Source organism: Marmota monax, unplaced genomic scaffold, assembly GCF_021218885.2.
Source record: "Marmota monax isolate L192 unplaced genomic scaffold, Marmota_monax_Labrador192_F-V1.1 WCK01_AAM20220418_F8-fsc00012, whole genome shotgun sequence".
Classification (NCBI taxonomy): Eukaryota; Metazoa; Chordata; class Mammalia; order Rodentia; family Sciuridae; genus Marmota; species Marmota monax.
In genome coordinates, this window is record NW_026695227.1 from 26,218,259 (window position 1) to 26,237,523 (window position 19,265).

At 36.3% G+C, this 19,265-nt stretch overlaps 1 protein-coding gene across 1 annotated transcript in view; it reads right to left on the reverse strand.

Moving 5' to 3' along the window:
- Nell2 (neural EGFL like 2) overlaps positions 1-19,265 on the reverse strand; it is a 377,837-nt gene that overhangs the window by 189,754 nt on the left and 168,818 nt on the right. Inside the window, exons 11-12 of the mRNA XM_046435982.2 lie at positions 15,019-15,110; positions 10,552-10,654 (exon numbers count right to left, since the gene is read on the reverse strand). Of these exons, the coding sequence (XP_046291938.1) occupies positions 10,552-10,654; positions 15,019-15,110 (195 nt within the window). The remainder of the gene's footprint in view (positions 1-10,551; positions 10,655-15,018; positions 15,111-19,265) is intronic.

Below are 19,265 nucleotides of genomic sequence, written 5' to 3' on the forward strand. Positions count from 1 at the left end.
GAGTTGTAGATGAACACATAGTATCTTTATTTTTATTTTTTTATGAGAATAGAACCCAGTGCCTCACACATGTGAGGCAAGAGCTTTACCACTAAGCTACAGCCCCAGCCCCTCATTTTTTTTAACCACTCTTTCCATCTATGGTAGAGTCTATTTAAACTTCTCTTGAATATGGGCTGGCCTGTTACTGCTTTGACCAATGGATTTGGCTCCTCTGCGGTGATGCTCATTGGGCTGTTTCCCTGCCCTTTCAGACCACGGAGCTGCTCATTGGGGGACTTTTTTGGCTCCGACCACGTGACCCAGCCAATCGGCCTCAAGAGCAGGAGGATTGTGGGAGGTGGAGAGAAGCTTGTGTGGGAGAGAGAGGCTTGTGGAAAGCCGGTGGTGGCAGTTGAGGCTCTGAGGGTTTTTCCTGAGGAGCTGTTTTGTTTGGCGTGTGTGGTTCTAAAAATAAAGTTAGTTTCTTTTGACAAGTGGCTCCTGATTGTGCCCAGCCAGACTGCGGCATTTGGTGGCCCGTACGGGGAGCGACTGAGGGTAAGTGATAAGGTAAACTGCTCGCCCCTGAGGGCAGGGCGAGAGGATGGGTAGCCATTTTAAGATTCCTCTTTTATTTTGCTTCACTTTTGTTCTAAGTTGCCTGTCCCTGGAGATGAGTGAGACGGAAGAAAAACCGCTCACATCTGAGGAAAAACTATTTACGTCTGAGGAACAGATAGGGAGAAAGGACGGATGCACATGTCAGGAGGATAGAAAGGCTATAATGACTTTTTGTTGTTCCCTTTTTATTTCATTCTGTCTCGGTTTTGTTTGGCGTCATCTTGTTGGGTTGTATTATAGTAGAAATACGGGATCAGAAATTAGTAAAAAACAAACTGAAAGAGTGTTAAGTAAATTGTTAGAGGAAGGAGGCATCTCAGTAAAATCAAGAACAATCAGGGCATACGTTGATACAATACAAAAATGTAGCACATGGCTTTTTAAGGAGGAGTTGTTAAATATATCACAATGGAACCATCATGGTGAAGATTTAAAAAGAATAGAAAAGAAAAGCCCAGGGACTCTGCCAGTTGGCACATTGCCATTGTGGACGTTCATATCTTGTTTGCTTAGTCCAAAGCCTTCAGTTCAGACAATGGTAGAGGAAGGAGAAGACATAATGATTCAAGTAAAAGAGAAGGTCTCTCAAGTTAGTCAGACAGAGGAAAAGATTCAAGTAAAAGAGAAGGCCTCTCAAGCTAGTCAGACAGAGAAAGAAAGTGTAAAACAGAAAAAGCCATCAGGGGGAAAGTTACAACAGGAGACTGCTACTAACACCTTTCTATCACCAGAGGGTGTAAGTGTCCAACCAACAGCACCACCTCTACAGGAGACTGCTACTAACACCTTTCTATCACCAGAGGACGTAAGTGTCCAATCAACAGCACCACCTCCATATGCTGGGAGGTCCCCAACCCCCGCAGTTGATAGTTGGGATCCTGAGACAAGATCTCAAATATTAACATGCCCTGTATTTGAGGCAGGAGGGCAGCGATTTTACCAAGTTTTAAATTTCAAAACAGTGAAGCAGCTAAAAGAGGCTGTAACAACCTATGGTCCTCAAGCACCCTTCACTGTAAGCATGGTCGAATCCATTAACAACTTGAACATGACGCCAGCAGATTGGGCTAATATGTGTAAAGCTGTGCTAAATGGAGGACAATACCTGTTATGGAAGGTTGCCAATGAGGAATTTTGCAAGGAGATGGCTAGGCAAAATGCAGCAGCTGGTTATCCTCAGAGAAATCTAGATATGTTGTTAGGAAAGGGACCTTATGAGGATCAGCAGCAACAAATTGCATATGCTCCTGGTGTATATGCACAAATTGCTGTAGATGCAATTAAGGCATGGAAGACTTTACAAGGACATGGAGGTTTACAAGGTCAATTATCTAAGGTAATACAAGGAGCTAATGAACCTTATGCTGAATTTGTAGATAGGCTTATTCAAACAGCTACCAGAGTTTTTGGGAATACAGAACAAGCAATGCCATTACTAAAACACCTGGCTTATGAGCAAGCGAATCGTTGGTGCAGAGATATCATTAGACCATGGAAACATGAAGATTTAAACACATATATTAAATTATGTAGAGACATTAATGAACAAGAGCAAGTCGTGGCAGCTGCAGTAAAACAGGCTTTAGATGCCAGAGACATTAATGAACAAGGGCAAATTGTGGCAGCTGCAGTAAAACAGGCTTTAGATGCCAGGCCAAGAACATGCTACAATTGTGAACAAACAGGACATTTTAAAAGGAATTGCCCCATTGGCGGAGGGTTTAACAAAACTAGGTATCAAAGGAGTAGAATACCAGGTATTTGCCCACGATGCCGTAGAGGGAGACATTGGGCTAATGAATGCCGTTCTCAAACCACCATAGAGGGTACTCCATTATCAAAAAACGAACAAGGACCAGGTGTTTATCCACGATATCGTGGAGAAAGGCATCGGGCTCCATTGCCAAAAAATGGAAAGGGGGGCCCAATGCTCCGGGGCCCAAAACCACAAATATACAGAGCACTGGAGGAACACAGCAACCCCATCAGGGTAGTGCCCAGGACACATTGTCCATCAGATCCCTCATCAGACAAACCAGAGGGAGCGCAGGGTTGGACATCTGCGCCTCCGCCAGATCAGTACTAACTCCAGAGATGGGACTTCAAATCATTCCCACAGGGGTGAAAGGACCTCTTCCCAAAGGAACAGTAGGCTTATTATTGGGACGCAGCTCTTCTACTCTAAAAGGACTTATGATAAGTCCTGGGGTAATTGATCCCGATTATGAAGGTGAAATAAAAATTATAGCCAGTTCTCCAAAGGGTATATCAGTAATTTCACCAGGAGATAGAATAGCACAGTTACTAATAATACCCAGCCTACATGATAAATTTTCCAGTCGTACTGTAGAAAGAGGTTCCAAGGGATTAGGCTCCAAGGTGTAGATTGGGCTATGCTTTCTTTAAATTTAGATTCTCGCCCCATGCTAAAACTAAATATTCAAGGACATGAATTTAATGGGCTACTGGATACAGGTGCAGACCTTAGCATCATCTCTCGTCAAGAATGGCCAAAACATTGGCCATTACAACAAGCCACTCAAACGCTTCGAGGCCTAGGAGTGGCGACTAATCCCCATAGAAGTGCAATGGTATTAGATTGGAAGGATCCTGAAGGATGTGAAGGAACTATACAGCCATATGTATTGGATCATCTTCCCGTAAATTTATGGGGACGAGATGTCCTAGATCAATTAGGTTTGACATTAACAAATAACATCAACCAAAATGCACCCACTATTATGACTAGACAAGGTTTTAGGAAAGGAAAAAGATTAGAAAAACAAGAACAAGATATAGCAGCACCAATACAAATAGATCAAGGAACAGAAAGACATGGGTTGGATTTTCAGAAAGGGCCACTGAGACAATAAAAATTACTTGGAAATCAGAAAGACCAGTATGGGTTCCTCAGTGGCCCCTGACTAAAGAAAAGATACAAGCAGCCCATGACCTGGTCAAACAACAATTAGCGGAAGGACATATACAACCTTCTGTATCTCCCCATAATACTCCCATTTTTGTCATCAAAAAGAAATCTGGTAAATGGAGATTATTGCAAGATTTAAGAGCCATTAATAATGAGATGGTTATTATGGGACCTGCTCAATCAGGGATTCCTCAGTTGTCTGCTTTGCCAAAAACCTGGTATGTTTTAGTTATAGATATTAAAGATTGTTTTTTTTCAATTCCAATTCATCCTGAGGATAGTCCACGTTTTGCATTTACTATCCCTGCACTGAATCATGAAGGTCCTGATCAGAGATATGAATGGAAAGTACTCCCTCAAGGGATGGCTAACAGCCCAACTATGTGTCAAATTTATGTTAACAAAGTAATCCAGCCACTTAGAAATCAAAATCCTGAACTACAAATATTTCACTATATGGATGATGTATTATTAGCACACAAAGATAAAAACACATTGCTAGAATGTTATGCCACACTTACAAACTTATTAAAAAATTATAATCTAGAGATAGCAATAGATAAAGTACAATTAAATTTTCCAATTAATTATTTAGGAGTTCTATTATCCTCAACCATGGTCCGTCCACCAAAAATTCAAATACGAGTAGATCAACTCAAATCACTTAATGACTTTCAAAAGTTATTAGGAGACATAAATTGGATAAGGCCTTATTTAGGTATACCAACAGGAGAGTTGGGACCTTTATTTGATATCCTAAAAGGTCCATCAGATCCAAATTCACCCCGAATGTTAACGCCTGAAGCAAGAAAGGCATTAAAAATCATTGAAACATATATGGAAAATATGCATTTGGATAGAATTGATATAAGTTTGCCTTTATTATTTATTGTACTACCAACAAAAAATATTCCTACAGGAGTATTTTGGCAAGAAGGTCCATTATTATGGATACATTTATCTTATTCTCCTAACACTATTCTTACTAGGTATCCTGAGGCTGTAGGACAATTAATACTCAAAGGAATAAAAGCAGCAAAGGGAGTGTTTGGAATTTCTCCCAATAAAATTATTACTCCATATACTATGAATCAAATTGATGAGTTAGCTAATGAGTTAAATACTTGGGCAATAATCATGTGCAAATCTAATGTTTCATTTGATAACCACTTACCATCTAATCCTTTATTGTCTTTTTGGTCATTGCATCCTGTAATTTTTCCAAAAATGACAAGAAAAACACCTATCATGAATGCTCCAAATATATTCACTGATGGGTCAAATAATGGTACAGAAGCAGTAGTTACCCCTGATAAAACTTTTACATTTTTAGTACCCAAACAATCAGCTCAAAAGGTAGAGCTTAATGCAGTTTTACAAGCTTTTGTGATGTTTAAAGATTCTGTATTTAATTTATTTTCTGATAGTCAGTATGTAGTTAATGCTATAGTATCTCTTGAAGATGCTGGTAGGATTTCCCCTTCTTCTACTGTTTTCTCTTTGCTTTCCACTATACAAAGTCTAATCTGGGACAGAAAAGATCCATTCTTTATAGGACATATCAGGGCACATACAGGATTGCCTGGAGCCCTTAGTTTGGGCAATGATTTAGCAGATAAAACTACACATGACATACATATTTTCTCTACACTAGAAGAAGCTATAAATTTTCATAAAAAGTTCCATGTCAATGCTAATACTTTACAAAAGCGTTTTAAAATAACTAAGGAACAAGCTAGACAAATAATAAAACAATGTCAAAATTGTGTGACCTTTTTACCACAAGTTAATCTTGGAGTCAATCCTAGAGGATTGATACCTAACCATATTTGGCAGATGGACGTCACACACTTGCCAGAATTTGGAAAATTAAAATATTTGCATGTTACAGTTGATACTTCTTCTGGATTTTTGATGGGCTCCCTTCATGCCGGAGAAAAAACTAAAGATGTTATAGCTCATTGCTTACAAAATTTTGCCACTGTGGGTGTTCCAAAACAGTTAAAAACAGATAATGCCCCTGGTTATACTTCTACCTCTTTTAAACAATTTTGCTCAACATTTGGCATTACTCATATAACAGGAATCCCATACAATCCACAGGGACAAGGCATAGTTGAAAGAGCTTATCAAACTATTAAAATGTACTTATTAAAGCAAAAAGAAGGAATTGGGAAGGGGTATATATTCCCCAAAGATAAACTTAAAATAACCCTTTTTACTCTAAACTTTTTAAATTTGGATTCATCAGAGACTTAGTGCTGCAGAAAGGCATATGTGTCCAAAAAATGTGCATAAGCCCAAGGTACTTTGGAAGGATATTCTAACAGGACAATGGAAAGGTCCTGACCCAGTAATTGTCTGGAGTCGAGGGTCTGTTTGTGTGTTTCCACAGGGAGAACAGCAGCCGATTTGGATTCCAGAGAGATTACCCAAGGTCCTGACCCAGTGATTGTCTGGAGTCGGGGGTCTGTTTATGTGTTTCCACAGGGAGAACAGCAGCCGATTTGGATTCCAGAAAGATTAACTAAAGCAATTTCTACAGACCAAAAAGAAGATGATTTGGCTCAAATCCATAACAACTGATATCCAAAACTCCAGTTTGGCTATTCTTACATCTGCAACAGAACCAGGATGCTTTTTTCAATATCTATTTTATTATTGCCCTTTGCCATATCATGAAGTTCTATTTTGTTTTTTGAGCTCATACAGACCTAGGTTAATGTTTTGCTGATCAGTTCTATTTTTTGACTATAGAGTTTTTAAACATTGCAATGGAGATTTCACCTGTAAAAAGTTATAAGGCCTTTACTATAATGTTATGTGTTGTATGTATTATATTATGTGTGCACACTTGTGTTTTGTGTTATATGTTTGAATGTAGGTATGTCCATATATCATATATGATGAGCACTTATGATAAAATGGATCCAAATATTTTTTTTTTCACGTGATTTATATGGTTTAATTTAAATTGGGTAAACAACTGTTGAGGATTGTTTTAATATGTAAACAAAAAAGAAGGTTAACAGATCTGTTTGTTTACTTTCACCTTTCCTTTTCATTATATTTAATAATTCTCTTAAAGATAATGTAAATTGTTAAGAAAATTGTTTTCTTTTAGTGCCTTCTGTAATGTTACATAATTTTTTCTTTAGCCATTATTGCCAGAATTCCTATCTTCATCCCAGTGCCGGTGAAGACAATGTAAAATTGTTTTCTTTTAGTGCCTTCTGTAATGTTACATAATTTTTTCTTTAGCCATTATTGCCAGAATTCCTATCTTCATCCCAGTGCTGGTGAAGTCAAAGATAAAACCAATCTACAGCCTCTACAATAGCAATCACTGAACTGCTTGCAGAACTTGCCTGGACACATTGTGAGCTCACCTGTATGCATTGTGAACTATCTGTTGGTGCAGCGACTTGTGGTAGTGTTGGGGTATTTTTGCTGATGATGTCATTGGTGGTACAATTTTTCCAAAAGGAGCCGTCAATTGGCTTGGTGTATCTTCCTCCCTTCTGCTTGTCATGATCGTCCAGCTAAAATCTGGGGGCCAACAGAGGTGAGGCAAAGAACCTCACCCCCCCGCTGGTACAAAGACCTCTCCACAGGTGTGGCTGTATACTGGACCGGTAGTCAGTGACGGGTAAGATCCAATTGCAATGGTACCAACCTAAGGACCATGTACTATTGGACAACCTAAGGCAGGCACGGTCCCTAAGCCACATGCTTGTTGTTTAAACAGAGAGGGGGAGATGTTGAGAGCCACAGCCGAAGGGGCCCCAGTAAACTTCCAGCTGCCAGCAAACTTCCAGCTGCCGGCTGATGATTGGCTCACAGCGGCCCCAGCAACATCTAGCTGATTGGCTACTCTGCGGTGATGCTCATTTGGGCTGTTTCCCTGCCCTTTCAGACCACGGAGCTGCTCATTGGGGGACTTTTTTGGCTCCGCCCACGTGACCCAGCCAATCGGCCTCTAGAGCAGGAGGATTGTGGGAGGTGGAGAGAAGCTTGTGTGGGAGAGAGAGGCTTGTGGAAAGCCGGTGGTGGCAGTTGAGGCTCTGAGGGTTTTTCCTGAGGAGCTGTTTTGTTTGGCGTGTGTGGTTCTAAAAATAAAGTTAGTTTCTTTTGACAAGTGGCTCCTGATTGTGCCCAGCCAGACTGTGGCACCAATGGAATGTGTGCCAGTTCTAGACTTCATCTTTAGAAGTCCCAAGCTACCATTTAAGAAGTCTAACTACAATCCTGCTAGAGAGAACCCAGGGAAAATTACTAAGATCACGTGTAGAAGGAAGCAATTCTGGCTATATATTGCTTCCCATATATTACCAAGATGCTCAGCATAGAGTAAGACTATCTTGAACCTCCCAGGTCTACCCAGTTACCAAGTAAACAGCACAGAGTGACCCCTTTTAACATCACATGGAGCAGTAGAACTAAGCCCCGTTTGAATTCCTGACCTACAATATTAAGATCTATTAATAAAATAAGTGATGTTTTAAGTCACTGAATTTAGGGGCAGTTTGTTATGCAGCAATAGGTAAGTACTCAAAGAGAGGTTCTGCTTAACATTAGCATCTATATCACCAGGCAGAATATTAGAACTGCAGATTATCAGGCCTGACTTAGTGAATCAGGATCTATATTTTAATAAGATTTCTAAGTTATCAGTAGGCATATGCAAATTTGAGAATCACTGCTATAGCTTACCTTTGGCCGCCACACACTCTAGTCAAGTTGCAAATTGGGAGTCCCCGATCAAATGTCTGAAATGACCATTCTTTCTTTGTTCTGTTTTAAATGTGCAATGCACTGGTTCAGGCATTGTGAGCATGAAAACTCTAATGGCCCTCATTATATTTTTACTTGACAGTCACTCTTTTTGGAAGTATTCCTCAGATCCTAAGAGCTACCCTAGAAACTCCTTGAAGGGCAGACCAAGTCTTAAATCACTTTGTAATTCTCAAAGATCCTAATGCAGAACAGTAACTTAAAATTCTTCACTGAATAAATGAAAAAGTGGTTTAAAAAAATAAAACAAAAACAAAGTGCATCACATTGCTAAAAATGGGGGTGGGTGATTTTATATCTACTCTTAATATATTAGACTAAAACAAACAAAATATTACAAGTACTATAAAATTTCTTGGTTTTACTTTTTTCTAGTGAACCTATATGCTTTGTGTCTGCATAAAAGTAATTATTCAAACAAGCTGTACTAGTTTATTTGGAACAGGCTGTTTGCAGTTTGAACTACATCTATCATGAGCACCAACTACATCCCAGGTATCATACAAGGTATTAAGTTATAGAAATCCATATAATGATCCAGCTGCCCCAGAGTACATAGTGTGCTATGGGAGACAGATTCACAAATACATAATTTCAACATAATACAGAAAGATGCATACAATTTTGTGATTGGCAGGGATTTTAAAGAATTTTCATGTAATTAGTGCTTAGTTCACTACTTGAATCTATAATAAGATGCCAAGTTTAAGAATCTTTAATGAAGGGAACTCCCTGCCTCCTGAGTCAACCCATTATGTTTCTTAATAGCTTGAATTTTGGTGTTGTCTTATATTGGACTACAACCCTAAGTCCCTTCTACTTTTACATTCTAGGCCTGACATCTCAGAAGCAGCACAACCAGCAATACATATCTGATGATAGTCTCTGTCTTCTCAGTAGTTTAAAAGCCTATGAGTGAAGAATGGAATTGAAGCTGTCATATGGAAAGTATGAGGCCAATTATAGAAACAAACTGAACACAAATAAAAAAAACAAATGAAAAAAAATAATTGTCAGGCAATAGTAAATGTCAACAAGATAATTAATTCAACATTGTTATATAACTTTCAACAGCAAGGTTGTGCTAATTCAGACTAACCACACACATTTAGAAATTCAGAACTTCAGACTGGTAAAGACACTTAGTAGAAATGCCTAGGACAATCATGATTCTGATTCACTTCAGCAAGTATGCCATGACATGAAATATAAAAAGCATTTAGGAAAATACTATTAGTTTTTGGTAATAATTTGTTTATAAACGTTTGTATTTCATATTGATTGTACTACCCTCCTATAATGACGATTATACATACATTTTAAATATATTTTTAACAGATTCATAATAATTGTCTACATTTAAAAGGAGAAGTGTGACATTTCAGCAGATGGATACAATGTGTAATGATCACTGCTAGAGTTTGGATATGAGGTGTCCCCCAAAAGCTCATATGTGAGACAATGCAAGAAGGCTCAAAGGAGAAATGATTGGTTATGACAGCCTTAACCCAATCAGTGAATTAATCCTATGACAGGATCAAATTAACTGTAACTAAAGGTGGGTAGGGTGTGGCTGGAGGAGCTGGGACACTGGAGGTGTGCCTTTGGGGTACATATTTTGTATCTGGAGAGTGAGTCTCTCTGCTTTCTGACCATCATGTGAGCCGCTTCTCCCTACCATATTCTTCTGCCATAATATTCTGCCTCACCTTCAGCCCCAAGGAATGGAGCCTACTGTTTATGGATTGAGACCTCTGATACTATGAACCCACAAATAAACTTTTCCTCTTCTAAAATTGTTCTTGTCGGGTCTGTGAGTCATAGAGGTGAAAAGATTGACTAAAACAAGCATATTAGAAAAATTGGCATTTATCTATCACTTCACACATATATCACATCATCTATAGCTCTTTTGAAATATTTAATTCATTGTTGTCATCCTATTGTTCTATAAAACATTAGAATTTGTTCCTCTAATCCAACTGCACTCTTGTACCCATTAACCATCCTCTTTCCATTCCACCCTCCCTCACACACTTCCTAGGCTCTGATAACCACCATTGTATTTTCTAATTCTTTGAGATCAACTTTTCAGCTTCTTCATGTAAGTGCAAACATGTGACATTTGTCTTTGTGTCCCTGACTTATATCAGTTAACATATTATCTTCCTGTTCCATTGATTCTCCTGCACGTCTTACTTTATTAAAAAAAAAAAAAGTCCCACCTTTACAAACTTTGCAGCAGCTGTGAGACAAGGTAATCTGATGTGACTCTGGACAATCCAAAGTTGGACAGCCTGAACTCTCAACAAGTTTCATGGTCTGGTCCTATTAGACAACAGAAAAGAAACACCTTGAATTTCATAATTAATACTTAACTAAGATGATCACAGATCCAGCACCTCAGAAGGCTCTTTTAACATGCTGGTGAAATTTTCATCCTGAGAACCTCTAAATAGGTCATGGCTCCACTTCAGAAATAATATTAAATATCAACTGGAAAGCCTTCAGAATGGACAAGCAGCTCTAGGAATCATAGCACAGCACACTGCAGCCATGACTTTAATTTGCCAAACGTCTGGGATATTCCTGAATCATTTTGTTAGTTTTATAACACATGTGCAAACCGGATAACAACTGTGGCAAAGATACAGTTTGAATTATATCAGTGGCTTACTCTAAAAAAAAAGCAAATAAAACTGAGCTTCTTAAACACTGTCATTTCAAAGTTTTCTTATAAAGTTTTGTCACACAGATATTGTCACAGATGATTCCAGTAAGGAATGTCAGTGCTCTCTCACAAAACTAAGGAATATGAAGACAGGAATTAATGTTTCTCATAAATGAATTTCCAGTACATTTTCTGGCACATTGTTGGCACTCAAAACTTTTTCTTGAATGAAAGAATACATTGACATAAAATTATAGTTCTGGAAAACAAAACAAATTAAATCCTTCTCAAGGAGAAGCCAAAATAGAAACTACTTTTCTGACCAACTGTAATAGTCCTGCCCTAAAAGCAAGCATTTGGCTTCTATACTGTCAGTCTCCAATCTCTTAAGAACAAGGATCATTAACAATTGTATTATGCTTACCATTGCATTACTAACTCTTAGAACTTGCAGCCTTGCATTTTAATTATTGCTCAATAGCTTGAAGTTTTCGGTACCATTTCTGTAAGTACTATTTTCATGGAATAAGTGCACATTTCAATATCTGCATTTTCCTGAATTATTTATGCAAAGGACTTTCTCCAAATCCTAGTCTGTTATTAAAAAGGTAGAAGAAGACATGTACATACCATGGAGTCGAATGGTAGTCAGTATTCGCTTTGACAGTAATAAGGGTTCTGGTAATTGTAAACCACAGTGTTGTTCTGTGTTATTATTAAAATCATCCCTATTACATATTTTCAAGGCCACAAACTGATAATAAAAGAACAAACAGGAATTGAAGTTGACAGCCCAGAAAATGGAAGCATAAGAGATCTGTCAATTATCTAAAATTGTAAATACAGGAGCTAAGAGGGTCTGAAGGGGAGGAAAAAACACAAAACAATGGAAATTCTTAATGTCAAGAATTCAGTCAATAATGTCAAAAGCTTATGATGATCTAATAGAGTTGTGCTGTCCAATCAATAGCCATAAGCTACATGTGAGTCTTGAATACTATAACTGTAAAAAACACACAAGATTTTGAAGATGGAATAAGACAAAGGAATATAAAATATTTCATTCATAATTTTTATATTGATTTCATGTTGCAATTATAATGTTTTAGATATGAGTTAAATATAGAAAATTAAGATCAATAAAAATTGTATTTGTGACTTGGATCATATTTCTATTGAACAGCACAGTGTTCTGAGAGTAGAAATGGTGCTTTTATTTGAACAAACAGAAGATAACATTCACTTAATATTTATTGAGCATCTGTTACATTTTGGATATGAGAAGCCCCAAAAGTTCCAGTTAATACAGGGATATTCAGAGGTAAAGTGATTAGATTATGATAGTTATGATCTAATTGAGTCACTCTAGTTTGAATGGACTGATGGGTGGGGCATGCTAGAGAAGGTGGCATTGGGGACTGCCCTGGAGAAGTTGTTCTTCCTCAGCCCATTAATTCCTTCCCCCTTCCTTCCTGTCCCCCGCCTCTCCTTCTTCCCCTCCCTACTTTCACTTTTCTTCCTGGTTGCCACATTCTGGATTGTTTTCCTCTGCCATACCCTTCTGCCATGGTGTTCTGCCTCATTCTCAGGCCCAGTGCAATGGAATTAGTAATCATAGACTGAAGCCCTGAAAGTATGAGTCAAAATAAACTTTCCTCTAAGTTGTTCTCAGTGTTTTTGATCACAGTGATGCAAAGCTAACACAGCACCTGCTGTGTTGCCTATATATGGACAACTAAAAATCAAGTAAATTTATAGCACATTTAAAATCAAATAAGCACCTCTCTGAGGAAATTTCTATACCACAATTATCACTATTATACAATATATTCTGGTCAAATGAAAAGATTTACACACACACATTGAAGAAGAAAAATTTCAAATGCTCTCAAGATTCTTAAATTTAGAACTGATGTTTAAAAGTTAGAGATTACCATTAAAAAGCAGCTGACAAAAGTTTTCTACCTCCTTGAAGTAACTACTTCTCTGATTCTTTTTCTCATTTTGGAGTTACTAGATCTCACTCTAAGTTTTCCAATTCTTATATCTATAGTGGGATGGACTCACTCCACTTGAAACAGCATTAGTGTAGAGATGCTGATAGAGAAAATTCCATCTTGAAATACAGACTTAGTAATTCATTTTAATGTTTCTATGCCTCAGTTCTGTTATCTTTAAGATGTAACCAACATCATAGGAAAGCCGATTTAAAACCAAAAGAAGCAGCTTTAGTGCTTTATAATGGACATGAAGAAACCACAGCTTTCATGTTCTAGAAATGAAATCTGTCACAGTTCTGCTTCTTCACATCTCTTCCTTTCCTATCTCAAAAGATTTTCAAATTAAGATGCATAAAGTGGATCTTCATTCAGGTTTGATTTATCCTGACAAAATTTTTAGGATTTTCCTTCTTTCAACTCTTAATAATCATATAGGTGATCACAGTGTATCAGAGGTGCCAGAAAAGAAAATCATTTATTTTATTCCCTACATAATCTCTACATGCTAAATCATCTCCCAAATCCATGTACAAGAAGAAAATTAAAGAATGAATGTAATGTAACCCTAAAGCAGATACCTCATTTGTAGGTAGTTTTCTTCTGACTGAAAATGACTTGAGATATAATATTTTGTTCAAGAAATATAACATTGTAGTTTATAAAAAGCATATATGAAAAGTCAACAATATTAAGTCCAAATAAGACTCTGAAAAAGGAATGGCATAAAGCAGACCCACAGCCAATTACTTGCCCGATATATGATGGCTCACACTTAGGGTCACAACAAATCACTGGCAACACTACATGAGAAAGGTTCATTTTTTTTTATATTTAGCTTTAAGATAGTAGGTCAAGGAACAAAGTTCAAGAGAAATACATTGGCTTCAAAAACATATTTCAAGAGACCAAAAAAAAAAATTGTAGGAAATTCCCCTTTACATAATTTTAACTACTCCTATCAGGACATTAACATCAATATCAATCTCATGTCCTTATAACAGTTAAATTTTTTAGGTACCTTCATGTTTTGTTTTTAATTGAATTGAGTGATATTTCTTACCTGAGTGAAAATCCCAACAGACAGAAAACTACATTTTCCTCACAACAAAAAATAAGGACTTGATTTGCATTTGTAAAATATAAGACAACTTCATAAAGCCTTAATTTAGCAGAATAGTATTTTTATTTATTGTGAAGAATATTTATAACTAGTAATATATATTTTAAAAAGACAATGGGAATGACTTTATTTGAAAAAACAATAATCCCAGTGGCTCAGGAGGCTGAGGCAAGAGGATCACAAGTTCAAAGACAGCCTCAAAAATTTAGCAAGGTCCTAAACAACTTAGCAAGCCCCTGTCTCAAAATAAAAAATATATATATATAAAGAGTTTGGGATGTGGCTCAGTGTTTAAGTAACTCTGGGTTCAATCTCTGGTACCAAAAATAAATATAATTGATATTTTGAATTTTCTTTTTACACTATAATTTGAAGATAGTATACTATGGTTTGGATGTAGAATGTCTCCCAAAAGCTCATATGTTGAAGTCTGATCCCTCATGAAGCAAGGTTCAGAGTTAGGGCTTTTAGGTAATGATTAGATCATAAGGAGTCTAAACTTCATCAGTAGATTAACCCATTGAAAGCTAAATGGACTACCGGGAGGTGGGACCTAGGTGGAAGAAGTAGGTCTCTGGGAACATGCCCTGGAAGGGTTGTCTTATCACCAGTCTATTCTTTCTGCTTCCTGGCTGTCATAAGTTGAGCAGATTTCCCTTGCCATAGCATCCTGCCATGATGGTCTGCCTCATCTCAGACCCAAAGAAATGGAGCTAACCAACTAGAATCCTCTGAAACCATGAGCCAAAATAAGTCTTTCCTCATCTAAGCTGTTCTTGTCAGATATTTTGGTCACAATAATGAGAAGTTGACTAACACATGTTATTACAAGGGTGAACTTTTAAAGAAACACTATATTATATAATTGAAATAATTCTGAAAGACTAATGGATCTCCTTACCTTACACTCATAGAGAACACACACTCCAGAAGAGGAATAGACTGTATTTCGTTCTCCTTCAAAGTAGGTTCTTCCTTGAAACTGGCATATTGCTTTGGAATAAAAAAATACATATATTGATGTTTTATTAGGAAAAATAGCTTCAAGGTACTCAAATCATTTTGCAATAGTATTTCATGTGTTCTCACATCTTTCTAGATATTTTAATGACTATAAACCTAAATCCAGTATACCATAAGGTATATGTTAATGTAAATTAGCATCTTGCTAACTGAGAGAGTAAAATAAGGTACAAAAAAAAGTAATAGCGGGCTGGGATTGTGGCTCAGTGGTAGAGTGATTGCCTAGCATGCTTGAAGCACTGAGTTTGATCCTCAGCACCACATAAATAAATGTAAAATAAAGATATCGTGTGCACTTAAAGCTAAAAAATAAAAAATAAATATTTTTTAAAAAAGTGATAGCAAGTTAGAATAAGACTCTGAAAAAGAAATGTCAAAAGTCAGACTTACAGACAATTATTGCCTGAAAGATGATGCCCTACTTATAACATATTAGGCAGCACTTAGTTTGGCAACAAATCACTGGCAACACAATATGAAGAAGGTTCATTTTTATACATACTTTCAGACTTTTAAAACAGAAAATTAGAAAGAAGCTATTTTAATTTTAGCAAATGAAAGCTTTATATTTTACAATTTATTATTATTATTCATGTGTAAATATGAGTTGACATGAGGATGCTGAGATGATTTAATCTGGGCCTGCCTTGTTTACAACCAATGGTATAGATATTTAAAACACAACATCAGTGGGAAAACATGTTTTAATAAAAGTGCATAAAGCATCAAATAATTTCTTTCTTAAACTTGCAAAATTTTTACAATTCATGGAAACATTTATTTACCCAACAAAAATTGTTTGCTTATTTTGAAGGGAGTATTTCACACTACCCATATCGATTCACTTAAACAAAGGAAAGGTTTACCTTGAGGTTAATGAAGCCTAATCTTCAGGATCTTTCTCTGCCTTAGGCCCCTTCTAAGATTCAAAACTGACTTTCACTTTTATAATTTTGTATTATTTTCTTTGAAGGGTGCACAATGTTGTATATGTTTCAGTTCTTAATAACATCTAGATCTACCCTAAGATAATTACTTCAAGGAAGTGATTATCTGATCAGCCCAAGATAATTACTTCAGTGGAAGTGATCATCTGATGCAAACAGATTCTGACCCTTTCTTCCCCATGTTTATTAAAGGCAACTTTTTATTTCAGTCATATAGATTTTACGAAATGAATATGTGCATTTCCATTTAATTCCATTACATAAATTAGAAGTAATTCTTTCACTCTTTGGAATTTATATTACCTAATTTTCCTTAAAAGTATCAACTTACCAATAATAATTGCCAACATAGAAACTAGCCACATTTTTATTACTTTCAATATATTATTGTACAATGCTAATACCCACAGTAGAACACAACTTTCATCTTCACTGAAAGAATAACTGATTATTTAAAGCTACACATTAAAATATTGGAAACCATGCATATATTTTAAAGATCCAGCCTTCAACTGATTTTGTTATTCAGATTTTATTAACAAATTTGACTACATAATATATACCTACCAACCAATTGATTTTAAACTTTTTGGAGCTTGCTGGAAAAGAATACAACTTGTTTGCCTAAATTACATTACTTAAAGGCTGACTGAAATTTGCTCACTCATGAATATTCAAAAGAAAACTACAGATATGTCAGTTGCATATTATCTATAATATCATGCATTAAAATAACATGTGCATTTACTTAATGAACTCAATTGATTGCAAAGTATATCTCTTCAATGTGTAATTCAGAATATGCTCTTTTCTTATGAAACCCAGTAAACTCAAAATATCAAGTTCTGACATTCCATGTTTAATTAGACTTAATAAGTACTGAATTTTATAAGATAATGAGAATAAATAAAACCTTTCTTATTTCTATTCAGCACCTGCCACTCAAAGGTTTCTAAGCCTATTAAATGACTTGATAACTGCAACCTATTCAAGTCCAAGGATATGTAGAAGATAAAAATTATTGCTCTAAGTCTTTCTTACTCAAAGGGGTGGGGGGAATCAGTACAAAATACAAGGAAAATTCTCCTTATACAAAGCCTATGATAATTTAATATTCATTCAGAGCAGATGGATCTTCTGTTCTAAACTCTTAATTCAAAATATGCATCTTGTGAGACAATAGGGCACCAAATGGAGATTGGCAGAGAGGGAGAAAGCACAAAAATAAATGAGATCATTAGTTTTTTTCCCTTTCAAGCAATGTACATAAATGGTGAACCTGGCTTAGGTAAACCCAAAATGAGTACATTTCGTCTCATTTATTTTTTTGATCAGTTGCTGTGATTCTCCGTAATACTAAGGTTTACATGGGATATTCAGTAATGACAGTAGGGTATGTTTTCCCTAGGCTTTATGTGAAGAGAATGAGAAAAGCTGTAATGAGTTCTGAAAACACTGCAAGAAATAATGAAAACACCATTATAATGGTTGTGGGACTTTTCAAAAAGAAAAATGATAGAGCAATAGTCATATTACTCTATTCATACATTTAACAAATATGGACTGAACTCCACCTACATGCAGATATTCTACTATGTACTGGTGTTCTGAAATTAATAAGACATATTTGCATCCTCACTATTTAATAGGGCAGACAGACTCACCATCAACTAATTTCAATAAAAGCCAAACTGAAATTCTATTGAAGAATCCATAAGGTCCAGAGGAGCATAGGAAAATGTGTGGTGAACTTCTGGGAACAGTTGGATCAAGGTTAAGAAAACAAACAAAGGCTGATCAAGGACCCTAACTCTGGTAACAACAGGAAGTTGTTGGCACACTAGGGCTAAGGAACAGGAGGAAGAAATGGTTTTACTGGAGTCCAATGTGAGCCACAGTTACGGAGGAGAGGCTGCCTAGGGAGAGCTGTAATCATGACAGCACAGCTACTGGCAGAGACTCAAACTGTGCAAAGAAAGAACAGGGAAGAAAAATGAAAGCCCCTCTCTCCTGCCTTTCAATTTCCTGCCAGTGCCTCCCATTGGCAAAACCTACACAAAACTTCCTGCCTATCAAGGAAACTAGAGAGATGCAGTCTGCAGAAGTCAAGTTCCTGGAGTACAAAACAGGAGAGAATGAAACTGAGAGCATGGTGTGCACTGGAAGAATAACTCACTATAGGTTGTTAATAGGTCTCCTTTACAAGAATACATTGTTGAGAAGGTCTAAAAGAGAGTAGAACACAGAACAAACAAGTTTTGCAGAGAAAAAAAGAGACAGATTTTTAAAAGATAAGTCTACTTCAAGGAAAACCCGAGCAGCTTATCAAAATAAGGCCCACGGGCAGTCACAGGGTAAAATTAGGAAACTATGCCCTGGAAGATCAAGTGTCTAAACACAGGAAGGCAAGAAGACCAGCTCTATATCCTGATTTCAACCAAGGTCTGCCCATGTAGGTATCAGAGTCAAAGTTTTAGAGAAAAGAACAATCACTGAGGCTATCACAATAAATATGGAACTACCTCTAGAATTCCCCAAACAAACAAACAAAAAAAACCTGCCTGCTTATTTTTCTAATAGAGTATAAGTAAAAGAAGTCACTTCCTAACAATATAGAAATGGAATAATTATTTTTACTGTATTGAATTCTTCTGTAAAAAATATTGCATTCATATGTTTATAATTTCACAATTTTGTTGTATGTCCATAAGTGTGCATGTGTGTGTGTATGTATGTATGTATGTGTGTGTGTGTGTATATACACACACATTTTATATATATATAATGATATATATATATATATATATATATAATGATATATATATATATATATATATATATATAATGATATATATATATATATATGTATGTATAAAACATTAAGTTCCTGTGACATACTCCAGATTCCTATTACTTCAAAGTATTTACCAGCTTAAAACAGAATTTAATCAATTAGCTCATATTTTCAAAAACCTATATAGAGTGATTGATTGAATAAATTACTTATATTTTATTAGATGGAGAAGCTTTATATATTTTAAGGTATGAAGTTTCAGGGAGATGTATGTTAATCCATTCTAACAGGCTTTTTACTTTGCAGACTAATAAACTAGACTCCTATAAAATCAGACAAATCCACTACATAACTCTTCAGTTATTACTTTTAACCAATGTCAAA